The following is a 24,920-nucleotide window of genomic DNA, read 5'->3' as shown; positions in this document are numbered from 1 at the left end:
CTCATCAGTTCAGCTTGAAAAGAATCAGAGTTCTGAGGACACCATTCATCTTACTATTTCTTTTTCTCTTTTTTAATTTTTCTTGGAGTATAGTTGACATATTCCCAGGTAACTCAAATGGTAAAAATTCTGTCTGGAGTGTGGGAGATCTATGTTTGATCCCTGTGTTGGGAAGAGTCCTTGGAGAAGGGCATGGCAAACAACTCCAGTATTCTTGCTTGGAAAATACAACGGACAGAAGAGCCTGGAGGGCTACCGTCCATGGGGCCTCAAAGAGTAGGACCCGACTGAGTGACTAACCTTCACTTTCCTTTCGTGGTTGATTTCCAGTGCTGCGTTAGTCTCAGGTGTGCAGTGAAATGAGTCAGTTGCACGTACAATTATCCGTTCTTGTCCCATATAGGCCATTACAGAGTATTGAGTAGGGTTTTCTGTACGGCAGAGTAGGTCCTTATTTGTTATCTATTTCATATATAGTAGTGTGTATAAATTACACTCTCCCAATTTATCCCTCCTCCCCCTTTCTGCTCCTGGTGAACACAAGTTTCTTTTTCATTTTGCTCTTTTTCAGTCCTTTCACCTCTGCTTTGCAAGAGCTTCTTTTCTGTATTCCTGAATGAGGTTTTTTTTTTTTTTTTTCCCAGTTTTCCCATTGATTCTTCTTTCACTCTAGCGCGTAGGAAGTCATTGGAATGGATTGTGGTGGGATTGACGGCTTTCAGTGATTAGTCTGTTAATACACAAATTCAGTTCTGCTCGTCTCCTTTTTCAATGGCCCAGGATATGCCTGCCACCTCCTCCAGAACTTCCTTTCTCACAAAGCCAGGTCTCACTCAACAAATCTCAGATGTCGTCCATGAATTCTACCATGCGGGAACTCTTCCTTGTACCTACATCTGGCCACTGCCCTCCAAGCTCCAGTGTATTTGATGACTGTTTACTGTAATTGTTATTGTCCAGTCATGTCCAACTCTTTGCAGCCCCAAGGACTGTAGCACACCAGGCTCTCTGTCCTCCTCTGTCTCTCAGAGTTTGCTCAAATTCATGTCCGTTGACTTGGTGATGCTATCTAACCTTCTCATCCTCTGCCACCCCACTTCTCCTCTTGCCTTCACTCTTTCCAAGCTTCAGGATTTTTTCCAGTGAATCAGCTATTTGCATCAGATGGCCAAAGTATTGGGGATTCAGCTTCAACCTCAATCCTTCTGATAAATATTCAGGGCTGATTTCCTTTAGGATTATTCATTTCACCTCCTTGCAAGTCCAAGGGACTCTTAAGAGTCTTCTCCAGCAACACAATTTGAAATCATCAATTCCTCCATGCTCAGCCTTATTTATGGTCCAACACTTACATCTGTACATGACTGCTAGAAAAACCCTATCTTTGACTATATGGACCTTTGTCCACAAAGCAACATCTCTGCTTTTAAATATGCTGTCTATGTTTGTCATAGCTTTCTTTCCAAGGAACAAGCATCTTTTAATTTCACAGCTGCAGTCACCATGCCCAGTAATTTTGAAGCCAAGAAAAGAGTAAATCTGTCACTGATTCCACTTTTCCCCCTTCTATTTGCCATGAAGTGATGGCACTGGTTACTGTGGCCTTAGTTCTGAATTTGCATTTCAAGTGAGCTTTTCTGTTCTTCTCTTTCACCCTCATCAAGAGGCTATTTAGCTCCTCTTCACTTCATGCCTTTATTGGTATGATCTGCATATTGAAGGTTGTTAATATTTCTCCCAGCAACGTTGATTCCAGCTTGTGCTTCATCCAGCCCAGAGTTTCCCATGATGCACTCTGTGTATAAATGAAATAAGCGAGGTGACAATATACAGCCTTGTTTTACTCCTTTCTCAATTTTGAATCAATATTAAAGTGCAATATATTTCTCGGTATGCTCTGAGCCTGGAACCAGCCAGGTAATACAGGCTACAATGTTTCATATACCTTTAGACCTAAGACGTGGGAGGAAGCACGTAAGAGACCCAGTGAGATACTCTGGAAGCAACCACATTCCCTAAATCACACTTTCAGAGGGTCCTTGCCCAGTTACTCATTTGACCACTGACCTTGAGTGCATAGCTCCCTTGCAGGAAGCAGTTGCAATAGTGAGAAAATAACAACTGGTTCCATTCGCACACCAAAGCTGTGCCTCAACAAAGCCAACATTTCTGAAACACACTGTAGTCTTCGGGAAAAAAGTTTCCGTGTCACAGCTCAGGCTCCCCGAGAAGTGCTCTTCTGGTAGAGGTTTGAGTCTGGTAAATTTATTGGGAAATACTCTTCAGAGTAGTACTCCTGGAGTAGAACACAAGGAGGCGGGATTCTGTAGCCTATCATGGAAGGCCATGGATGGGATAGCTGTTCAGTGTTTTCCTTTACTGAAGCTGAAGGTGGAGTCTATGAATTACCAATGCTTGGTCATTCACTGTGGGCTCCCTCTAAGCAGGGGGGATGGCCTTCAAAGAGCCGATTCTATCTAAGCCAGACCAGTTTGGTGCAGGGGTAGCAGGAGGCAAGGAAGCTGGATGAATGATAGATCGTGTCCTTTTTCTTAGTAAAGAAAACCCTCCTTTCTTCTTAGTGAATCCCCCGGTCAAAACCACTCAGCTTCCTGCATGTAACAACACCTTACCTTTGCAAAAGATTTTCATATTTCACAGACATTATCATATACATCCCTCCTCCATGACTTTTTTGAAGCCAGTGAAGCAGATACCATTCCCATTTTAAAAGGAAACAAACAGAAATTCCCAGTCTTTTCCAATCACTCCTTTCAAATAATCATCTTTGTGGGACTTAATTTTCTTTTCAACATAATACAGCTGAAAGTAGTCTGCTTACCTAACGTTTCTGCCCAGATTAAGGATCTCTGGCTGTGTGCCTTGCAAGGGTTTATGTGTTTGCCAAGTGGAGGAGCCAACTACAGCACCCACGTCCTGCGGATCACTGCTCCCAGGCTCTCTCTGCTGGCCCACGCTGCCCTGCTGGGATTGAGGTCAGTGATGCTCTGAGGTTTCAGAGACAACAGGATGTGAGAGAATTAGCCCACAATCTTAGAAAATGTCCCTAGCACACAGGTGTCCTTGGAATGGTATAAATAATGTGTAACAGTTCCATGTTACATGTATTCTAACTTTTTTTTCCCTTTTCACATAGAATTATTTGTACTCACAAAATGGAATCACATTGAGCATACATGGTAGAAATTCTATGAGACCATCATGCCTGAGTTTTTGACCCAACTGCTGGCACAACTCTTGTTTTGGGGTATACATGCTATTCTCTAAATTTAGCTTACCATATTAGTGAAAGACACCTTGATGTCTAACTCAAGTGTTTGCCATTTTCAGAGTACGTTTCTTTTCTCTAGATATTTCATTTACACTTTTTTTCCAGCTGAGAGGATTTGGAGAACTGCTCTATACCCACGTGTATCATCGTTTCTCCCTGTCCATGGGGTGATGTTTCGCCTACTGATTTTCTTGCAATTTCAGTCAGCATTTAGAGCTCAAGTAGATTACACAAAAACCAGAGCCTGGAGCTGACCCAAGGCAGACCTCATCAGCATTCAGTAATACAGGTACAAGGTGAACGAGAAAAGAGGCATGGCACATGGGAAAGGGTTCTGATTATGGAGTCCCAGTGAAGAGCAGTGAGGCAGAAAATAAGGACATCGCCAGACTGGCCCCGATTTCATGCACCTCACAAACTTTTGTTGCAACGACGAAAGGTCTCCTGACCTACCTAAGTGTGCCTTTTCTAATTCTGTACTGCTGGTTTCTGGGAAACCTGGCTGAGACATCTGTGAACTTTTATTTTAGAGGAAGGAGATGAAAACATGCATTAGAACCATCAGTCTGAAGGAGAGGGTGCTCCTTCCTCCCTGAAGCAAAGAGAAACGACTTAAGTCAGGAAGGAAGAAGTGGTTTTGCTTACCACTGCCTATGTCCTTAACAGCTGTTCTTGAAAGCTTGGGTTGTGATCTGTCTGCCTCCTTGATTTGTTTGAACTTTTTCTGAGGCACCCCCTTGCATTTTCATTCCTTGTCTCAAGTGCTTCTCTCTTCAAGTCTTTGTTTTTGAGCTTTAAATCTCCTTTAGGAAATTTCTTAAAGTACCGTATTGGTTTCAATTCCATTCTTTAACAGATCAACTTATTTCATTTCTTTCCAATCACAAATATTATTGAATGATGCATTTTTCATGATTTGGAAAAGCCAAAGTTTTCTGGTCACAGCTGTGGTTGACCATAAATGCTGAGTTTCACTTTTATCCTCTCTGAAGGTGCTGGTTTAAAATGAGCTGAGATGAAGTCATCAGGGAAATACGGAAAGTCCCTTATCAGCGAGTCCCGTCACTTTTGCTGATGGAGCTAAAGGAGTCTGTTAGACAAATTCTAGCATTTAGAGGTGGGTAAAAGATTTGAAGTGAAATTAAATGAACAGCCTACTTGGCAAATAGAGGTGCTGTTGTTACCAAACTCAAGTTCAGCCGTTCATCACCCAAGAATCCGAAACAGAGAGACAGTTCAGTTCAGTTCAGTTCAGTCGCTCAGTCATGTCGAACTCTTTGTGACCCCATAAACCACAGCACACCAGGCCTCCCTGTCCATCACTAACTCCCAGAGTCTACTCAAACCCATGTCCATTGAGTCGGTGATGCCGTCCAACCATCTCATCCTCTGTTGTCCCCTTCTCCTCCTGCCTTCAATCTTTCCCAACATCAGGGTCTTTTCAAATGGGTCAGCTCTTCACATCAGGTGGCCAAAGTATTGGAGTTTCTGCTTCAGAATCAGTCCTTCCAATGAACACTTAGGACTGATCTCCTTTAGGATGGACTGGTTGGATCTCCTTGCAGTCCAAGGGACTCTCAAGAGTCTTTTCCAGCACCACAGTTCAAAAGCATCAATTCTTTGGCTCTCAACTTTCTTTATAGTCCAACTCTCACATCCATACATGACCAGTGGAAAAAACATACAAGTGTTGGGTAAAAGGAATGGTAGTAATTCTGGGGAGAAGATGGACTCACGTCCCAAAGAACCAACTCCCCAATGCCAATTGGGGCAAAACCTTAAAGGGGGTGCACAGGCTGGTGGGGGGACCACTTGCAGAACGGCACAGTCAGCTCTAACAGTCATCTTGAAACTGGCCATGTGGTAGTCTAATCAGCATCATCTTGATTCTTCCAGCCAACCTTCAGTTTCAGGGTCAGGTTTCATTTGCTCTGTTTTTCCTGCCTCTTTGAGGTCAGTTCTCATAATCGTGTGAAATGGGTCAGCTTCTGGCATGGCTGCAGTCCAGTCATCATTTAGCAACTCCTTCCAGCTGGGGAGGGTCTTGGCATCTGCAAAACAACTCAGAGGGTATGGCTCAGAATAGTATCTGTAGTCCTTGAGAAGGAACCGGAAGTCCTTGACTACTTAATGACTAAACTGTTATTATTTTGTCTTGTTTGACTGTTTTGCCTTGTTTCTGCATTTTCTTAGTTCTCTGATCAAACCTACTCTTTTGCTAAATTTCTTTTCTACAGACCAAAAGTGGGCAAAGGACATGACGATGCCTGTCTTAGGGAGGCCTGATAGGGTCCTGGATATTTTCACTACATAATCATAGTCAACATGAGCTGGTAAACCACAGTGGATGTGAGCTGGTAATAACAACTTCAGTTTTAAGGCCAACATCTTTTTTTTTTTTTTTCTTTCCTAAAATGTTCTTGACAGTGTGATGTGCATTCCACCAAATGAGACTAAGCATAAGAGTTTTGTCAAACATAAAGAATGTCAATTACAAACTCTCTAAGAAGTCACCTCTCAAAGCTATCTTTATCCTTTCTCTGGCTTCAGGATTATTCTGATCATCATTTAGACATTTGGTCAGTTCTATGTTAAACTCACAGGCAAACAAAACAAGTGAAAGGCTTTCTTTCTTTTTTTTTTTTTTTCTGCACTGTACAGCATGTGGGATCTTAGTTCCCTAATCAGGGATTGAACCTGTGCTCCCCTGTAGTGGAAGCACATAGCTCTAACCACTGTACACCAAGGAAGTTCCAGTAAAAAGAATCAGTTTAAACCACAAGAACACTTCAACCTCATTTCTCCTCTAGCTTTTGAATCACGGCTGCCATCGTCTCTTTTGCTGAGAGTGAAATATCTGAAAATAGTGTTCTCTAAAGTAATGTAATATGTTGACAGTTGGAAACACTGGGTGTGGAATATGAAGGAACTGTCTGTTCCTCTCCAATTTCATATGTCTAAAATCATTGCCAAATTAAAATTTATTTTTAAAAAATCAAAATTTTTTGAGAATATATCTTAAAATCTGTCTCCATTTTATTTTTTTTCCAATTTCTGTACTACTTTCATTTGTAATAGCCAAAACTGGAAGCCGTTAAAATATCCATAAAAAGATGAAAAAATGAATAAACAGTGTTACTGCAATAGAACATACTTCTCAATAATATAGAACGCATATAAGCACCATTGAGGAATTTCAAAATAATATGTCACGCAAGGGCACCCAAGGAGGGGGAAAATGACTAACCACTTTGTAATTTCTATCATACCAAATTCTAGGAAATGCAAATTAATCTATTACATTGAAAAGCAAGTCAGTGGTTGACTGGAGGACACAGAGATTATTAAAGGACACAAGATAAATCTCCATCTTCATAATTTCCCACTTACTACCCAAACTCCTATAGTCTGAGTCTCTAAGCACTGAACTGACTGTATAAAGTTATCAGTGGTCTCCATATTGACAAATCCAGTGATCACTCTTAGTTCTGATTTCCTTTAACTTCTCAGTCACATTGAACACTGCTGATTCCTCTTTGCTTTCTGAAACTGTCGAAGGACTACCACTCTTTATCTGAAACAGAAAGCTGAATGAATTGTGTGCAAAGAAGTGGAGGACTGTATGGAAAATGCACAGTCTTTCTTTTAAGAGCCAGCAGAGCCTGGGGAGCTTTGGTGCAGAGACTGATGGATTTTCAGAAATGAGGGTAAGATTTCAGCCTCAGAAGATCGACTGTTGGACTGAGGCGGATGCGGATTTGCTGGCTTTTAAATGTGTGGCTGCCCGAAGCTGGTTTTAGCCATGTGAATCAAGAGTGACCAATGGAGATGGGTGTAATATCAGTGCTGGGGACTTCCCCAGTGAGTCCACGGGTGAAGACTCTGCACTTCCACTGAAGGAGGTGCAGCTTCCAGTATAGGTCATGCAGGATCCATTCTTGGTCAGAGAACTAAGATCCCACATGACTCAAAGCCTGGTCAGGAAAAACAATAAAATATAAAACCAGTTTTGGCTCTCATTGGACGCACCGGCAGCTTTCCAGATTGCTGACTTCTCCAGCAGAGCCGGGCCAACATTTTTGCAACCATGTCTAAGGGACCTGCAGTTGGCATTGATCTTGGCACCACCTATTCTTGTGTGGGTGTCTTCCAGCATGGAAAGGTGGAAATAATTGCCAATGATCAGGGGAACCGAACCACCCCAAGCTATGTCGCCTTTACTGATACTGAACGATTGATCGGTGATGCTGCAAAGAACCAAGTTGCAATGAATCCCACCAACACGGTTTTTGATGCCAAACGACTTATTGGACGAAGATTTGATGATGCTGTTGTCCAATCTGATATGAAACATTGGCCCTTCATGGTGGTGAATGATGCTGGCAGGCCTAAGGTTCAAGTAGAATACAAGGGAGAGACAAAGAGTTTTTATCCAGAGGAGGTGTCATCCATGGTCCTGACAAAGATGAAGGAAATCGCAGAGGCCTACCTTGGGAAGACTGTTACCAACGCTGTTGTCACAGTACCTGCCTATTTCAATGACTCTCAGCGTCAGGCTACCAAAGATGCTAGAACTATTGCTGGTCTCAACGTACTTCGAATCATCAATGAGCCAACTGCTGCTGCTATTGCCTATGGCTTAGACAAAAAGGTTGGAGCAGAAAGAAATGTGCTGATCTTTGATTTAGGTGGTGGCACTTTTGATGTGTCAATCCTCACTATTGAGGATGGAATCTTTGAGGTCAAATCTACAGCTGGAGATACTCACTTGGGTGGAGAAGACTTTGACAACCGCATGGTCAACCATTTTATTGCAGAGTTCAAGCGTAAACACAAGAAGGATATCAGTGAGAACAAGAGGGCTGTCCGTTGGCTTCGTACTGCTTGTGAGCGTGCTAAGCGCACTCTCTCTTCCAGCACCCAGGCCAGTATTGAGATTGATTCCCTCTATGAAGGAATCGACTTCTATACCTCTATTACCCGTGCCCGGTTTGAAGAATTAAATGCTGACTTGTTCCGTGGCACCCTGGACCCTGTGGAGAAAGCCCTTCGGGATGTCAAACTGGACAAGTCTCAGATTCATGATATTGTCTTGGTTGGTGGCTCAACCCGCATCCCCAAGATTCAGAAACTCCTCCAGGACTTCTTCAATGGGAAGGAACTGAATAAGAGCATCAACCCTGATGAGGCTGTTGCATACGGTGCAGCTGTCCAGGCAGCCATTTTGTCTGGAGACAAATCTGAAAATGTTCAAGACTTGCTGCTGTTGGATGTCACTCCTCTTTCCCTTGGAATTGAAACTGCTGGTGGAGTCATGACTGTCCTCATCAAGCGTAATACCACCATTCCTACCAAGCAGACACAGACTTTCACCACCTACTCTGACAACCAGCCTGGTGTGCTCATTCAGGTTTATGAAGGTGAACGTGCCATGACCAAGGATAACAACCTGCTGGGCAAGTTTGAACTCACAGGCATACCTCCTGCCCCCCGGGGTGTTCCTCAGATTGAAGTCACTTTTGATATTGATGCCAATGGCATTCTCAATGTTTCTGCTGTGGATAAGAGCACAGGAAAAGAGAACAAGATTACCATCACTAATGATAAGGGCCGCTTGAGCAAGGAAGACATTGAACGCATGGTTCAAGAAGCAGAGAAATACAAAGCTGAAGATGAGAAGCAGCGGGATAAGGTGTCTTCAAAGAATTCGCTTGAATCCTATGCCTTCAACATGAAAGCTACTGTTGAGAATGAGAAACTTCAGGGCAAAATTAATGATGAAGACAAACAGAAGATCCTTGACAAGTGTAATGAAATAATCAACTGGCTGGATAAGAACCAGACTGCAGAGAAGGAAGAATTTGAACATCAGCAGAAGGAGCTGGAAAAAGTCTGCAACCCCATCATTACCAAGCTGTACCAGAGTGCAGGAGGCATGCCTGGGGGCATGCCAGGAGGAATGCCTGGGGGCTTCCCTGGTGGTGGAGCTCCTCCATCAGGTGGTGCCTCCTCTGGGCCCACCATTGAAGAGGTTGATTAAGCCAGCCTAGCATAGATTTAGCATTGTTCCACACAAAACATGGAAGGACCCAAATTGTAGCAAATCCCATGGCAGTTACAAAGTTGAGCTGCTATAGTAAATAAACTGGGCATTCTTGATACTTGAACATGGAATGTGTGTGCACATGGAAAAGCATTGCACTTTACAAGCACTGTATTGTAAGTGGAAAAATGCAATGTCTTAAATAAAACTGTATTTAAAATTGGCAAAAAAAAAAAAAAAACCAGTTTTGGAGACAACCTTTTATATCTTGGACTGTGTTCAAAGAATAATCAGTCTTTTCCTTGAGTTTTTGGAGAAAGTCAGCTTTTTAATTTCTTCCTTGGCCTCTGTTCAATCCTAATTGCTTCCTATGCTCTTAATTCCATCTTTCAAGACTCATTTGTCATGCTTTCTTCCCTTTTAAAATGTTAAGATATTTAAATATCAGAATCCCTACATTCCATACACTTCATGTGTATATAATTTTATCCTGCCCTTGAACCTCTTCTTATCAACCCTTTGATGATTTCACCTAATCTTTCATGTTTAAACACAATTTTCTTTCTTTTATCTTCTCAAAGTAGACTTCTAACTGAGACCTTAGCCTTCTACCTCATGTTTACTTATCTACCTGCCTGATGAATGTCTCCGCCTGATTGTCTAATGTTCTGCCTCATGCTTACGTATCTACCTGCCTGATGAATGTCTCCTCCTGATTGTCTACTGTGCATTTCAAGCTCAGTGTGGCCCAAATCTTTCTCCCTGAAACTTACCTCCATGTGTACCCTTGCTTATCTCTGCTAATGAAATTCAATAGTTTTAAAATTTGCTTTTATTGTGATATAATTGACACACAATATAGTGTAAGTTTAAGGTGTGCACCATGGTGATTTGATGGATTTACGTATTGCGGTGTGATTATTAACATAGTGTTAGCTAACACTTCTGTCTCATAATTATTATTTTTGTGTGTTGTAAACAAAAATCTAGTCTCTTAGCAATTTTAAACTTTAGAGTTTTAAGCTTTTAAGCTTAAAGTTTAAAAATACAGAATTATTTTCTGTGGGCCTCCCAGGCAGTGTTAGTGGTAAAGAACCCAGTGTTAGTGGCTAGAGACTTAAGAGATGCGAGTTCAATCCCTGGTTTGGGAAGATCCCCTGGAGGAAGGTGTGTCAACCCACTCCAGTATTCTCGCCTGCAGAAAAACCCATGGACAGAGGAGCCTGGTGGGATACAGTCCACAGAGCTGCAAAGAGTCAGACATGACTGAAGCAACTTAGCACGCATGCATGCATAATTAATAATATATATTTGCACTACTATACCTGACTTATCTCACTTAGCATAATGCCCTCAAGGTCCATCCATGTCATTCCAAATAACAGGATTTCCTTCTTTCTCATGCCTGAATAAAACTATTATCATTTTTTACAAATCATACATTTGAGTCTTCTTCTTTAGTGATCCTTTGATGGACCCTCAGGGTGTTTCCATACATTGGCTCCTGTGACTAATGCTACAGTAAGAATGGGGATTCAGATACCCATTCAGTATTCTCTTTTAATTTCCTTTGGATATTTATCCAAAGGTGGGATAACTGGAAATAGGATAATTCTACTTTAATTTAAGTGTTTTCCATAGTGACTCAACCAATTTACAGTCCTTCCAAGAGTGGACAAGGAGTCCTTTTCTCCACATGCCTGGCAACTACTCATCTCGTTTTCTTGATGATAGCCATCTAACAGGTGTGAGAATATTTCAGTATAGATTTTGTTCACACTTCGCTGATGATTAATGTTGTCTGACATCTTTTCATGAAACTCTTAAGCCCTTGGTGTCTTCTTGTCTATTTAAGTCCTCTGCCCATTGTTTGTTAAATCAGATTGCTTATTTCCTTATTAAGTTGTTTGAGTTTTTTATATATTTTAAACACTCAAAGGGGGATTCATATTCTCTTTAATAAATAATACTGGGACAGCTGAATAACTGTATGCAGAGAAGTGAAATTGAACTGTTATCTTACACCACTCACAAAATTGATGTGAAGTGGGTTAAACATTTAAACCTTAGACTTGATACTATAAAACTCTTAAGAGAAAACATGGGGAACAGTTCTTTGGCATTGGTCTGGGCAATGATTTTTTGTGTGTGTGTGTGGCTATGACATCAAAAGCACAAGCAAAGATTCTACATGTGGAACTACATCAAACTAAAAAGCTTCTGCATAGGAAATGAAAGAATTGAGAAACAAGAAGGTAACATACGGAATGGGAGAAAATATTTCAATCCATAATTCAGATAAGGGGTTAGTATCCAAAATATACAATCTCAATGAAGTACAGGCTGTTAATAATAATTAAGCAATATTCGTTCATTAATTGTGACAATGTACCATACAAATGTAAGATGTTAAAATGGGAAACTTGGATGTGGAGACTCTGTGCTCTATCCACAGTTTTTCTGTAAATTGAAAACTATTATAAAATAAAAAGTTTATTTTAAAAAAAGAGCTCATACAATTCAATGAACAAAAAGATCTGATTAAAAGATAGGCAGAGAAACTAAAAAAGAAGACATCCAAATGACTACTAGGTACATGAAAAGATGTTCAGTGTGTGCTAAGTAGCCTTGTACTCTGTGCAACTCTGTGGGCTATTTTCTAGGCAAGAATAATGGAGTGAGTTGCCATGCACTCCAGGGGCTCTTCCTGACCCAGGGATCAAACCCACGTCACTTAGGTCTCCTGCATTGGCAGGCAGGTTTTTTTTTTTTTTTTTTTTTTAACCACTATCGCCATGTAGGAAGCCTGAAAAGATGCTCAACCATGGGATAATTCAGCCCCATGCAAAGTTAACTTGCTAAAGAGATTGTCTTTTCTCCATTGTATATTCTTGCCTCCTTTGTCAAAGATAAGGTGCCCATAGGTGCATGGATTTATCTCTGGGCTTTCTATTTTGTTCCATTGATCTATATTTCTGTCTTTGTTCCAGGACCATACTGTCTTGATGACTGTAGCTTTGTAGTAAGAGCCTGAAGTCAGGCAGGTTGATTCCTCCAGTTCCATTCTTCTTTCTCAAGATTGCAAGTGGTGCTGGGAAAACTGGCCAACCACTTGTAAAAGAATGAAACTAGAACTCTTTCTAACACCATACATAAAAATAAACTCAAAATGGATTAAAGATCTAAATGTAAGACCAGAAACTATAAAACTCCTAGAGGAGAACATAGGCAAAACACTCTTAGACATAAATCACAGCAGGATCCTCTATGACCCATTTCCCAGAATATTGGAAATAAAAGCAAAAATAAACAAATGAGACCTAATTAAAATTAAAAGCTTCTGCACAACAAAGGAAACTATAAGCAAGGTGAAAAGACAGCCTTCAGAATGGGAGAAAATAATAGCAAATGAAGCGATGACAAAGAATTAATCTCAAATACATACAAGCAACTCCTGCAGCTCAATTCCAGAAAAATAAATCGCCCAATCAAATAATGGGCCAAAAAACGAAATAGACATTTCTCCAAAGAAGACATACAGATGGCTAACAAACACATGAAAAAGATGCTCAACATCACTCATTATCAGAGAAATGCAAATCAAAACCACAGTGAGGTACCATTTCACACCAGTCAGAATGGCTGCTGTCCAGAAGTCTACAAGCCACAAATGCTGGGAAGGGTGTGGAGAAAAGGGAGCCCTCTTACACTATTGGTGGGAATGCAAACTAGTGCAGTCACTATGGAGAACAGTGTGGAGATTCCTTAAAAAACTGGAAATAGAACTGCCTTTTGACCCAGCAATCCCACTTCCCACACACCGAGGAAACCAGAACTAAAAGAGACACGTGTACCCCAATGTTCATTTCAGCACTGTTTATAATAGCCAGGGCATGGAAGCAACCTAGATGTCCATCAGCAGATGAATGGATAAGAAAGCTGTGGTACATATACACAATGGAGTATTACTCAGCCATTAAAAAGAATACATTTGAATCAGTTCTAATGAGGTCGATGAAACTGGAGCCTATTATACAGAGTGAAGTAAGCCAGAAAGAAAAACACCAATACAGTATACTAACACATATATATGGAATTTAGAAAGATGGTAATGATAACCCTGGATGCGAGACAGCAAAAGAGACACAGATGCATAGAATGGACTTTTGGACTCTGTGGGCGAGGGAGAGGGTAGGATGATTTGGGAGAATGGCATAGAAATATGTTTAATATCATATGTGAAATGAGTCACCAGTCCAGGTTCGATGCATGACAGAGGAAGCTCAGGGCTGGTGCACTGGGATGACCCAGAGGGATGGTATGGGGAGGGAGGTGGGAGGGGGGGTTCAGGATGGGGAACATGTGTATACCCGTGGCGGATTCATGTTGATGTATGGCAAAACTAATACAATACTATAAAGTAATTAGCCTCCAATTAAAATAAATACATTCAAAGTTTTAAAAAAAAATTAAAAAGCAATTTAAAAAACCCGAAAAACGAAGTTAACTTGCAGGGAGTGGGGTGCATGGCACTGGAAAAGTTCTTGCCATTTCCACTGTGACCAAACTTGTTTATTTCTGTGCGGCTTGTTTATTCACTTCCTCCAGTGATATGCTGGAGCGTCTTTTTAAGAAGGTCGGACTCCTGCACATGTTCTTTCCCACGGGTCTCTGTACAGCCAGTACTTCCCAGGGTTTTATCTGACTGTAGCAAGAGAAGCTGAAGCAGCTTCAGTGGCTCTGCCGGTTCTGTACCCGCATGGAATTCTGTCTGCCTGTTATCAAACGCATGGGAAGCGAGACCTCTTCCACATTCCTTGACTGATGGTTCTGGATCCCGCAACTCCCACAGTGGTGCTTTAGTTCTTAGACAGATATCTAATTTATTGTTAAACATGGGGAAAAAAGACGAGGAATGTCTTACACTGCCACGACGCTGATGTCACTTCCCTCTTCTGACTTCAGTCTTTTCAGACGGAGTCATCCTTGTTCTAACTCACTCTTCTTTTACGGGTGCAGGGTTGGTTTACCGTGCAGTGTTGCTCTCCGGTGCACAGCAAAGTGATCCAGAGAGTTATGCACACACGTATACTTGTTCCTTTTCAGGTTTTTCCCCCAATATAAGTTATTACAGAATATTGAGTAGAGTTCCCTGTGTTATACAGCAGGTCCTTGCTGGTTATCTGTTTTACATATAATACTGTGTGTGTGTTAATTCAAAATTCTTAATCCCACCCCCCACACACACACCTTTCCCTTTTGGTAGCCATAAGTTTTTTTTGTTTTGTTTTGTTTTTTTTTTTTATGTCTGTGAATCTGTTTCTGTTTTGTAAATAAGTTCACTTGTAACATTTTTTTTTAGATTCCACATATAAATTATATCGTATGATATCTGTCTTTCTCTCTGATGTACTTCGCTTGATATGATAATCTCTGTATCCTTCCCTGCTGCTGCAATGGCGTTTGGTCCTCTTTCTGGAGCTGAGTAATATTCCATTGTGCATATGGATCACATCTTTATCCGTTCGTCTATTGATGGGCAGGCGGGTTGCTTCCTTGTCTTGGCTGTTGTAAGTACTACTGCACTGAGGTGCACATTTATCTTTTCAAATCATGATTTCCTCCAGATGTACACCCAACAGCGGGATTGCTGGGTCAGTGCTGCCGGACTCCTCTCCTCTCACACCACGTGATTCAACTGGTAAACAAGCCTAGCGTTCTCTAACTTCAGAGTAAACCTAGAGTCTAATCACTGCTTCCCTTCTCCATGGTTACTATCTTGGTCCAAAGCACCATGATTGCTCGAGAAGATTGTTGAAGTAGCCTCTGAACTCATTTTCCTACTTCTGCTCTTGAACTTCTCACCTAGACTTATCTGGTTTTGGAACTGAAAGTGATGTGTCCCAGGCTACTCCTCAGTCCCAGGAAAACTGGGGTGACGGTCACCTATGTAATAGGCATGCTGAAGACAACATCTAGAGTTTTCCAATAAAAATATAAATCAGATCATGCCAGTCTTCTGCTCAAATCCTTCAGTGATTCCCTACTTCACACAGTAAACGCTAATATCTTTGCAATGACCTGTAAGACTATGTTCTGGATCTCGCTATGTTCTCTTTCATCTGACCTTTAAAAAATGTTTTTCTTTTAAAAATTTTACGTATTTAATTGTAGGGTAATTATTTTCAAAAGCGTGATGGTTTTTGCCACGCATGGATATGGCTCGTCCGTGGGTATGCCTATGTCCCGTCCATCCTGGACCCCCTGCCACCTCCTTCCCCACCCCACCCCCCTAGGCTGGCCCAGAGCTCCAGCTTTGGGAGTCCTGCCTAATGCATCAGGCTTGCATTGGTTATCTATGTTACATATGCCAATGTTGTGTTTCAATGCTATCCTCTCAAGTCTTCCCACTCACTCCTCCCATTGAATCCAAAAAATTGTTCTTTATGTCTGTGTCTCCATTGCTGCCCTGTACATGGGGTTGCCAATACCATCTCTCCAGATTCCACATATATGCATTAGTATACAGCATGTGCCTCTCTCTTTCTGACTTCCTTCGCACTGTAAAACAGGCTCTAGATTCATTTGCCTTATTAGAACTGACTCAAATGTGTTCCTTTCTATAGCTGAGTGACATTCCATGAACAGCACTGTGGCTTAGCTTGTTAGAGCGCCTGTCCAGACATACAGTACTTCATTGTGTATATGTACCACAGCTTCCTTATCTGCTCATCTACAGATGAGCCTCCAGGTTGTTTCCACATCCTAGCCATTGCAAATAACGCTGCAATGAACTTGGGGTACCTGTGTCTTTTTCAGTTCTGGATTCCTCAGCATATATGCCCAGTAGTGGGACTGCTGGGTTGTGTGGTAATTTTATTCCGAAGTGTGTGTGTGTGTGTGTGTGTGTGTGTGTGTGTGTGTGTTTAAAGGAATTTCCATATTGTTCTCCACAGAGGTTGCATCAGTTTGCATTGCGACGGCTCTCCTTCTCACTGACTCTGCACTAGCCACAGTGATTTATTCTATTTCCTGAGCACACTAGCTGCCCTCCATCCTTAGCACCTGTGTTCCAGCTGCTCCCTCTGGGATGCTCCTCCTCTGGATACACAGGCAGCCCCCATCCTCTTTGATTTCAGATCTTTGCTCAAATGTCATCTTGTCAATCATCCCCGCCCTGACTATCTGATTTCATTTTGTACCGCCCACTTTCAGGGCTCTGAATCTCAGTTTCCATCCTGTTTTTCTTCCACTGCGTACCACATTCTAACATATAATTTGCTTGTAAGTTATGTTTCTTACTTACCTGTTAACAATAGAATATAAGCTAATAAGGGTAAGCAATTTTGTCTGTTATGTTAATGAACTATCCTCAGGGTCTAGAACAGTTCCTGGCACATGGTAGGTTCTCAGTGCATATTTGTGAAATGAATGAATGAATGGTTTTATTTATCATCCACACATAGAGAGTCCCTTTCCTTTCTCTTTCTCTCTGCCTTTAGCTCTGTACCTTTCTCTCCTCCTACCTAGATGTCTTCTAATAGTTCAGACCTGCCTTTTTAACTATATATGTCTGCTTTCTTAACTATATGCCAACGTGTCCTGGAATTTCAATTTATTCAAAGTTTAATTCATTATCTTTCTACTGAAGTCACACCTCCTCCAATACGGTCTTTCCTAGAGAATGACCATATTTCATGTCTGATTATGAAAGCTAGCAGCTTGAGAGTTATCTATGACTTCGTTTCTCCATATATAGCACCTGTAAAATTCTGTCACTTCTGAGTAGGTGGAACCTCTTTATGTTATCCCACCTGCACTAACATCATCCATGCCCACATTTATATCATTTTTCAACTGGAAAATGTCTTTAACTGAGCTTTTTGTCTTCTCATCTCTCCTCTCTTCTATGTATTCCCCATTTGAGGCCAAAGTGAAACATAAAAATATAATTATGTCACTGCATGAATACGCTTTCCTTGTGGCTCAGCTGGTAAAGAAACCGCCTGCAATGAGGGAGACCTGGGTTTGATCCTTGGTTTGGGAAGGTCCCCTGGAGAAGGGAAACACTACCCACTCCTGTATTTTAGCCTGGAGAATTCCATGGACTGTATAGTACCTGGGGTCGGAAAGAGTCGGACATGACCGAGTGACTCTTTCACGAATACACACGTACCGCCATCACTGTGCTAAAACATTTAAATACTTTTTGTTGTCTTTAGAACAAACTTGAAATCATCGATATGGCTTCCAGGGTGAGGCCTGATCTAGTCCTTGCCTAATTCATCAACTTGCTAACCTTCTCCCACCGCTGCCACTGCTAAGTTGCTTCCGTCGTGTCCAACTCTGTGCAGCCCCATAGACGGGAGCCCACCAGGCTCCCCCTGTCCGTGGGATTCTCCAGGCAAGAACACTGGAGTGGGTTACCATTTCCTTCTCCAATGCATGAAAGTGAAAAGTGAAAGTTAAATCCCTTAGTCGTGTCCGACTCTTAGTGACCCCATGGACTGCAGCCTAGATTTTCCAGGCAAGAGTACTGGAGTGGGTTGCCATTGCCTTCTCCAAACCTTCTCCTAGCTCTCCTAATTTTAGCCGTGTAAGTTAACTTGAGTTCCTTAAAAGCCTTATATTCTTCCTGGCTCAGAATTTCCCATATGCTTTCATCCTGTCAGAAATGATCTCCCTTTCCACCTTTTCCCAATTACTATCTACTTTAGAGCTCAGCTCAAACACTGATCTCTCTAGGAAACCTATTATAAATCCCAAACCTAGTAAGTGTCACCTGACAGGCTCTCAAAAAAAGTGTGTGTTTCTCTTCAAAAGTCCTTTTATAAAGTAATTTAAATAATTAGGTGATTGATTTCTAAATGTCTGTTTCTTTCTTTAAAATGTCAGCCATATGAAGAAAAAGAGTGTCATTTTTTCACTGCTGTTTGTCAAGCGTTTAAACAGTCTTAGAGTGTTTGGGCTGCTATAACAAAATACATCTCACACCATCACGTCGGGCACTAAGATTTCAACATGGGAGTTTGGGAAAAACACAGACACTGAGACCATAACAAGTTCTTCCCACATTTTAGATAGTCACTAATATTTATGAGTAAATGGATAGACGGATGGATGAGTAAAGATTAAACTCTAGTCAGCTCTTCCCTGACGTTGTCCTTGTACTCTCTTCTCTCTCCATGATTGACTGATGGCAGCTCTCTGAACTGCCTGATAGTTATATTCTGAGCATCACAACTATGGCAGCCCTTTCAAAATAGTAATAAAGAATTATTTTCCCATCTTTAGCAAATATAGCTGTGATTTAAGCAGCAATTAATTTTTAAATGTTTGTTTGTAAAATAATGAGCTTCTTCATGCCTTTCATCTCTTCATGTAGTGTGCTGATACAAAGCCATGTATCAGGAAAGTAAAGGCCGGGGAGGACCTCTTACCTGGAGACTTCAGAGTGAACATCATAGAGCAAAATCAGGGTGACTGTGGAGCTTTAGAATGGAAGACACCAAGTACTGCTAGTTATCAGAGTCGCAAGTCTAAATAAGAGCAAATATTAGTAAGCTGAATTATATAACAAAACTTCTGCCCAAGGAGCAAACAGACAAATTGATGACATTCTCTTGGACAGAGCCTTGCAAACTGTCTTGAAAAAGTTTCAGTCATCTGTATGCTTATCTTGCCCAATCTATTAAGATAAATATCTTATTTCTGGCTGTTTCCACACTTCAATTTTTGTTCTTTATAGAAATATATAAACTTGGTTATACAAAATTAATAAAAATATTGTGGAAATATGTCAATGAAATATTACATTACTAATGCAGTAAAATTACTAGTACGGCAGGATTAAGACTAGTTCTTTTAACTGAGAGTCAAACTAATAATGGCTTAAATAATAAGAGTTTTTTAAAAATGTAGCAATATGTGCTTAAACGGTTTAGAACTAGATTATGTCTTCCACAGTGTTGAGACCCAGATCTAGCTCCTTCTCTCCCATCTCCAAGATGCTGCTATAAGTCAATCTTATGTACAATCCGTAGTGTAGAGGATGAGAAGGGCACAAGGGGAAGGGATGCCATGCCCTAGAAACAGCATCATCATTTCTGCTCCCATCCCATTGATCAGGACTTAGTAGCATCCATAGCTACTCCATGGGAAATGGAGAAATGCACTCATTATCACGACTGGTCATGTGCCTACTTAGAACTGGGGATGCTATAGCTATGGGAGACAGAGAAGAACTTATTTGATGGGAAAATCAACACTCTCAATTGTAGTAATATGATCCATTTTCACAGACTTTTCACTCAACATTTTTCTGGAGTTGTTTTTCAGAGAAAATAATTTTAGCATACTTTCTGCTTTTGGTTAAAAAATCCAGTTGAAAATAAAAATATTGGTAACTAATGTCAATATGAGAATTAATGCAAATTACTAAATAGAAGAAATAATTTGCTAGAAATGACTGACAGAAATCAACTGAGTTACCGTATTTTTCTTAATGCAAACAAAATTTTGTGAATTCAGATTTCATGTGGATGAAACTCCATATCATTTTATTTCTTCTATTCATTCAGGGTGGAAAAAAGACTAAGTGACTTGTGTTTTTCTTACTTAATTCTTACACTAATCTGTGGCATACGTTGAATTTGGCAGAAAATTATCTCTTGGGCATCTCATTTATACATGGCTAAAGTTTGGAGCACAAAATGTGGTCCACTGGAGAAAGGAAAGGCAAAAAACTTCAGTATACTTGCCTTGAGAACCCCATGAACAGTATGAAAAGGCAAAAAGATAGGACATTAAAAGATGAACTCCCCAGGTCAGTAGGTGCCCAATATGCTACTGGAGATCAGTGGAGAGATAACTCCAGAAAGAATGAAGAGATGGAGCCAAAGCAAAAATAGCACCCAGTTGTGGATGTGACTGGTGATGAAAGCAAGGTTCGATGCTGTACAGACCAATATTGCACTGGAACCTGGAATATTAACTCTATAAATCAAGACAAATTGGAAGTGGTCAAACAGGAGATGACAAGAGTGAATGCTGACATTTTAGGAATCAGCAAACCGAAATGGACTGGAATGGGTGAATTTAACTCAGATGACCATTGTATCTACTACTGTGGGCAAGAATCCCTTAGAAGAAATGGAGTAGGCACCACAGTCAGCAAAAGCATCTGAAATGCTGTACTTGGATACAATCTCAAAAATAACAGAATGATCTCTGTTCATTTCCAGGCAAAGCATTCAATATCATGGTAATCCAAGTCTATGCCCCGACCAGTAACGCTGAAGAAGCTGAAGTGGAAAGGTCCTATGAAGACCTACAAGACTGTCTAGAACTAACACCCAAAAAGATGTCTTTTTCATTATAGGGGACTGGAATGCAAAAGTAGGAAGTCAAGAAACACCTGGAGTAACAGGCAAATTTGTCCTTGGAGTACAGAGTGAAGCAGGGCAAAGGCTAATAATTTTGCCAAGAGAACACACTGGTCATAGTGAACACCCTCTTCTAACAACACAAGAGAAGACTCTACACATGGACATCACCAGATTGTCAACACCCAAATCAGACTGATTATATTCTTTGCAGCCAAAGGTGGAGAAGCTCTATACAGTCAGCAAAAACAAAACCGGGAGAAGACTGTGGCTCAGATCATGAGTTCCTTATTGCCAAATTTAGACTTAAATTGAGGAAAGTAGGGAAAACCACTAGACCATTCAGGTATGACCTAAATCAAATCCCTTATGATTATACAGTGGAAGTGAGAAGTAGATTTAAGGGACTAGATCTGATAGATAGAGTGCCTGATGAACTATGGGTGGAGGTTTGTAACACTGTACAGGAGACAGGGATCAAGACCATCCCCAAAAAAAGAAGTGCAAAAAGGGAAAATGGCTGTCTTCGGTGGCCTTACAAATAGCCGTGTAAAGAGAAGTGAAAAGCAAAGGAGGAAAGCAAAGATATACCCATTTGAATGCCAAATTCCAAAGAATTGCAAGGAGAAATAAGAAAGCCTTCCTCAGTGATCAGTGCAAAGAAATAGAGGAAAACAACAGAATGGGAAAGACTAGAGATCTCTTCAAGAAAATTAGAGATACCAAGGGAACATTTCATGCAAAGATGGGTTCAATAAAGGACAGAAATGGTATGAACCTAACAGAAGCAGAAAATATTAAGAAGAGGTGGCAAGAATACACAGAAGAACTGAACAAAAAAGATCTTCACGACCCAGATAATCATGATGGTGTGATCACTCACCTAGACCCAGACATCCTGGAATGTGAAGTCAAGTGGCCTTAAGAAGCATCACTACAAACAAAGCTAGTGGAGGTGATGGAATTCCAGCCGAGCTGTTTCAAATCCTTCAAAAAGACTATGTTGTATAAATGCTGCACTCAATATGCCAACAAATTTGGAAAACTCAGCAGTGGCCACAGGACTGGAAAAGGTCAGTTTTCATTCCAATCCCAAAGAAAGGCAATACCAAAGAATTCCTGAACTACCACACAGTTGCCCTCATGTCACATGCTAGTAATGTTCAATATTCTGCAAGCCAGGCTTCAGCAATATGTGAACTGTTAAATTCCGGATGTTCAAGCTAGTTTTAGAAAAAGCAGAGTAACCAGAGATCAGATTGCCAACATCTGCTGGATCATCAAAAAAGCAAGAGAGTTCCAGAAAAATGTCTACTTTTGCTTTATTGACTATGTCAAAGGCTTTAACTCAAGAACAAACTGTGGAAACACAAACTGTGGAATATTCTTCAAGAGATGGGAATACAGACCACCTGACCTGCCTCCTGAGAACTTGGTATGCAGCTCAGGAGCAACAGTTAGAACTGGACATAGAATAACAGCCTGGTTCCAAATAGGAAAAGGAGTACATCAAGGCTGTATATTGTCATCCTGCTTATTTAACTTATATGCAGAGTACATCATGAGAAACGCTGGGCTGGATGAAGCACAAGCTGGAATCAAGATTGCTGAGAGAAATATCAATAACCTCAGATATGCAGATGACACCACCCTTCTTGCAGAAAGTGAAGAAGATCTAAAGACCCTCTTGATGAAAGTGAAAGAGGATAGTGAAAAAGTTGGCTTAAAGCTCAACATTCAGAAAACTAAGATCATGGCATCTGGTCCCATCACTTCTTGGCAAATAGATGGGGAAACAGTGGAAACAGTGGCTGACTTTATTTTGGGGGGGGGCCTCCAAAATCACTGCAGATGGTGATGACTACTACTACTACTACTAAGTCACTTCAGTCGTGTCCGACTCTGTGTGACCCCATAGATGGCAGCCCACCAGGCTCCCCCGTCCCTGGGATTCTCCAGGCAAGAACACTGGAGTGGGTTGCCATCGCCTTCTCTGGCAGATGATGACTGCAGCCATGAAATTAAAAGGAACTTGCTGCTTGGAAGAAAAGTCATGACCAACCCAGAGAGCATTGCTTTACCAACAACGGTCCATCTAGTTAAAGCTGTGTTTTTTCCAGTAGTCATGTATGGACGTGAGAGTTGGACTATAAAGAAAGCTGAGCGCTGAAGAATGGATTGTTTGAAGTGTGGTGTTGGAGAAGACTCTTGAGAGTCCCTTGGACTGCAAGGAGATCCAACCAGTCCATCGTAAAGGAAATCAGTCCTGAATATTTACTGGAAGGACGGATGCTGAAGCTGAAACTCCAATATTTTGGCCACCTGACGCAAAGAACCGACTCAATTGAAACAACCCTGATGCTGGGAAAGATTGAAGGAGGGAGGAGAAAGGGACGACAGAGGATGAGATGGTTGGATGGCATCACTGACTCAATGGACATGAGTTTGAGTAAGCTCTGGGAGTTGGTGATGGACAGGGAGGCTTGGCATGCTGCAGTCCATGGGGTCGCATAGAGTCGGATACGACTGAGTGACTGAATTGAACTGAACTGAAATGTGGAGGCAGAACATGGTCTGTCTTCCTTATTTCTCCCAAAGACATCACTCACACAAAGCATTAATATATATAGTAGAATTTGTTAGAAAAAAATATTTTGGTTATAGTGGACATGTATGTTCATGTTATGTATCCATATGGAAGACCAAAAAAAAAAAAATCGTTATCAGTTTACTTCCTTCTTAAATGTCCCTTTGATATTTTTGTAAACTTAGTCACGCGTATCCTTCTTACTCTCTCATTCTTCTCTGCACTGTTCTCTATTTCTGCTTCAAATTCCTACTTATTTCCTCTAGAACAATGTATCATCCTTCTCTTTCTTATTTTTCTCTTAGTTCTGCTCATTTGGAAGTGTTATTTTAAGCATAGATGGTTTTAAACAAGTTTCTGATATGAGATAATACTCACATTCTTTTGTCTTGCTGTATATGTTCTAATTATATGCATCTCATGATTCTGAACCACCCAGTAGAAATATTATGAGTCAGAAATTTACTTTAACACTTTCTAATATCCGCAGAAAGAAAGTAAAACCAAACTATAATTGATATCGATCAGTTCAGTTCAGTTCCATTCAGTTGCTCAGTCGTGTCTGACTCTTTGCAACCTCATGGACTGCAGCACGCCAGGCCTCCCTCCCATCAACAACTTCTGGAGCTTGCTCAGACTCAAGCCCATTGAGTCAGTGATCCCGTCCAGCCATCTCATCCTCGGTCGTCTCCTTCTCCTGCCTTCAATCTTTCCCAGAATCAGGGTCTTTTCCTTTGAGTCAGTTCTTCACATCAGGTGGCCAAAGTATTGGAGTTTCAGCATCAGCATCAGTCCTTCCTGATACTGAATGAATATTCAGGAGTGATTTCCTTTACGATGGACTGGTTGGATCTCCTTGCAGTCCAAGGGACTCTCAAGAGTCTTCTCCAGCACCACAGTTCAAAAGCATCAGTTCTTCGGCAGTCAGCTTTCCTTGTAGTCCAACTCTCTCATTCATACATGAATACTGGAAAAGCCACAGGTTTGACTAGACAGATCTTTGTCGACAAAGTATCGTCTCTGCTTTTTAATAAGCTGTCTAGGTTGGTCATAACTTTTCTTCCAAGGAACAAGAGTCTTATATTCATACATATTTTATTTAGCCACATATACTGCTGCTGCTGCTGCTAAGTCACTTCAGTTGTGTCCGACTCTGTGCGACCCCATAGATGGCAGCCCATCAGGCTCCACCGTTCCTGGGATTCTCCAGGCAAGAAAACTGGAGTGAGTTGCCAAATATATTAGAACATTATAATTTCAAGATGTAATCAACTCAATATTGACATATTTAATCTTTTCTTGAGTGAAGTCTTTCAAATCTGGTATGCATTTAATGTTAAATTTTCATTGGATATTACTGATCTCTGTTTAGATCATAACATTTGTAGTTGAAAGATTACATTTACATGTTCAAGTCATTCCCAGCATAAATAAGTTTCCCAATAATTGAAGTGAAAATGAAAAAAAGTAATTTTCCTTTAATTTTCACAACTATATTGATAAAATGTGTCCATCTTTTGTAGGCGAGTTGATTTAACTCTGAAGCAAAAGCATTATCTGTCCAAGTTATATAAATTCACAATTCTTGTGTCACTTGGAGATTATTAACATTGA

General features: G+C 40.9%; 1 protein-coding gene across 1 annotated transcript; it reads left to right on the top strand.

Annotated features, from left to right (window-relative positions):
• Positions 1-7,307: 7,307 nt before the first annotated feature.
• Positions 7,308-9,459, top strand: LOC114110979 (heat shock cognate 71 kDa protein-like). The gene has a single exon (XM_042241513.1). The coding sequence runs from the start codon at positions 7,380-7,382 to the stop codon at positions 9,330-9,332; it is 1,953 nt and encodes a 650-aa protein (XP_042097447.1). The 5' UTR covers positions 7,308-7,379; the 3' UTR covers positions 9,333-9,459.
• The last annotated feature ends 15,461 nt before the right edge of the window (positions 9,460-24,920 follow it).

This window comes from Ovis aries, chromosome 26, assembly GCF_016772045.2.
Source record: "Ovis aries strain OAR_USU_Benz2616 breed Rambouillet chromosome 26, ARS-UI_Ramb_v3.0, whole genome shotgun sequence".
NCBI lineage: Eukaryota > Metazoa > Chordata > Mammalia > Artiodactyla > Bovidae > Ovis > Ovis aries.
The sequence above is the reverse complement of the archived record's forward strand: the minus strand, read 5'-3'. Positions and strand labels throughout refer to the sequence as shown.

Coding starts and splice junctions, on each gene's coding strand:
- LOC114110979 (XM_042241513.1), top strand. CDS start 7,380: ATGTCTAAGGGACCTGCAGTTGGCATTGATCTTGGCACCACCTATTCT.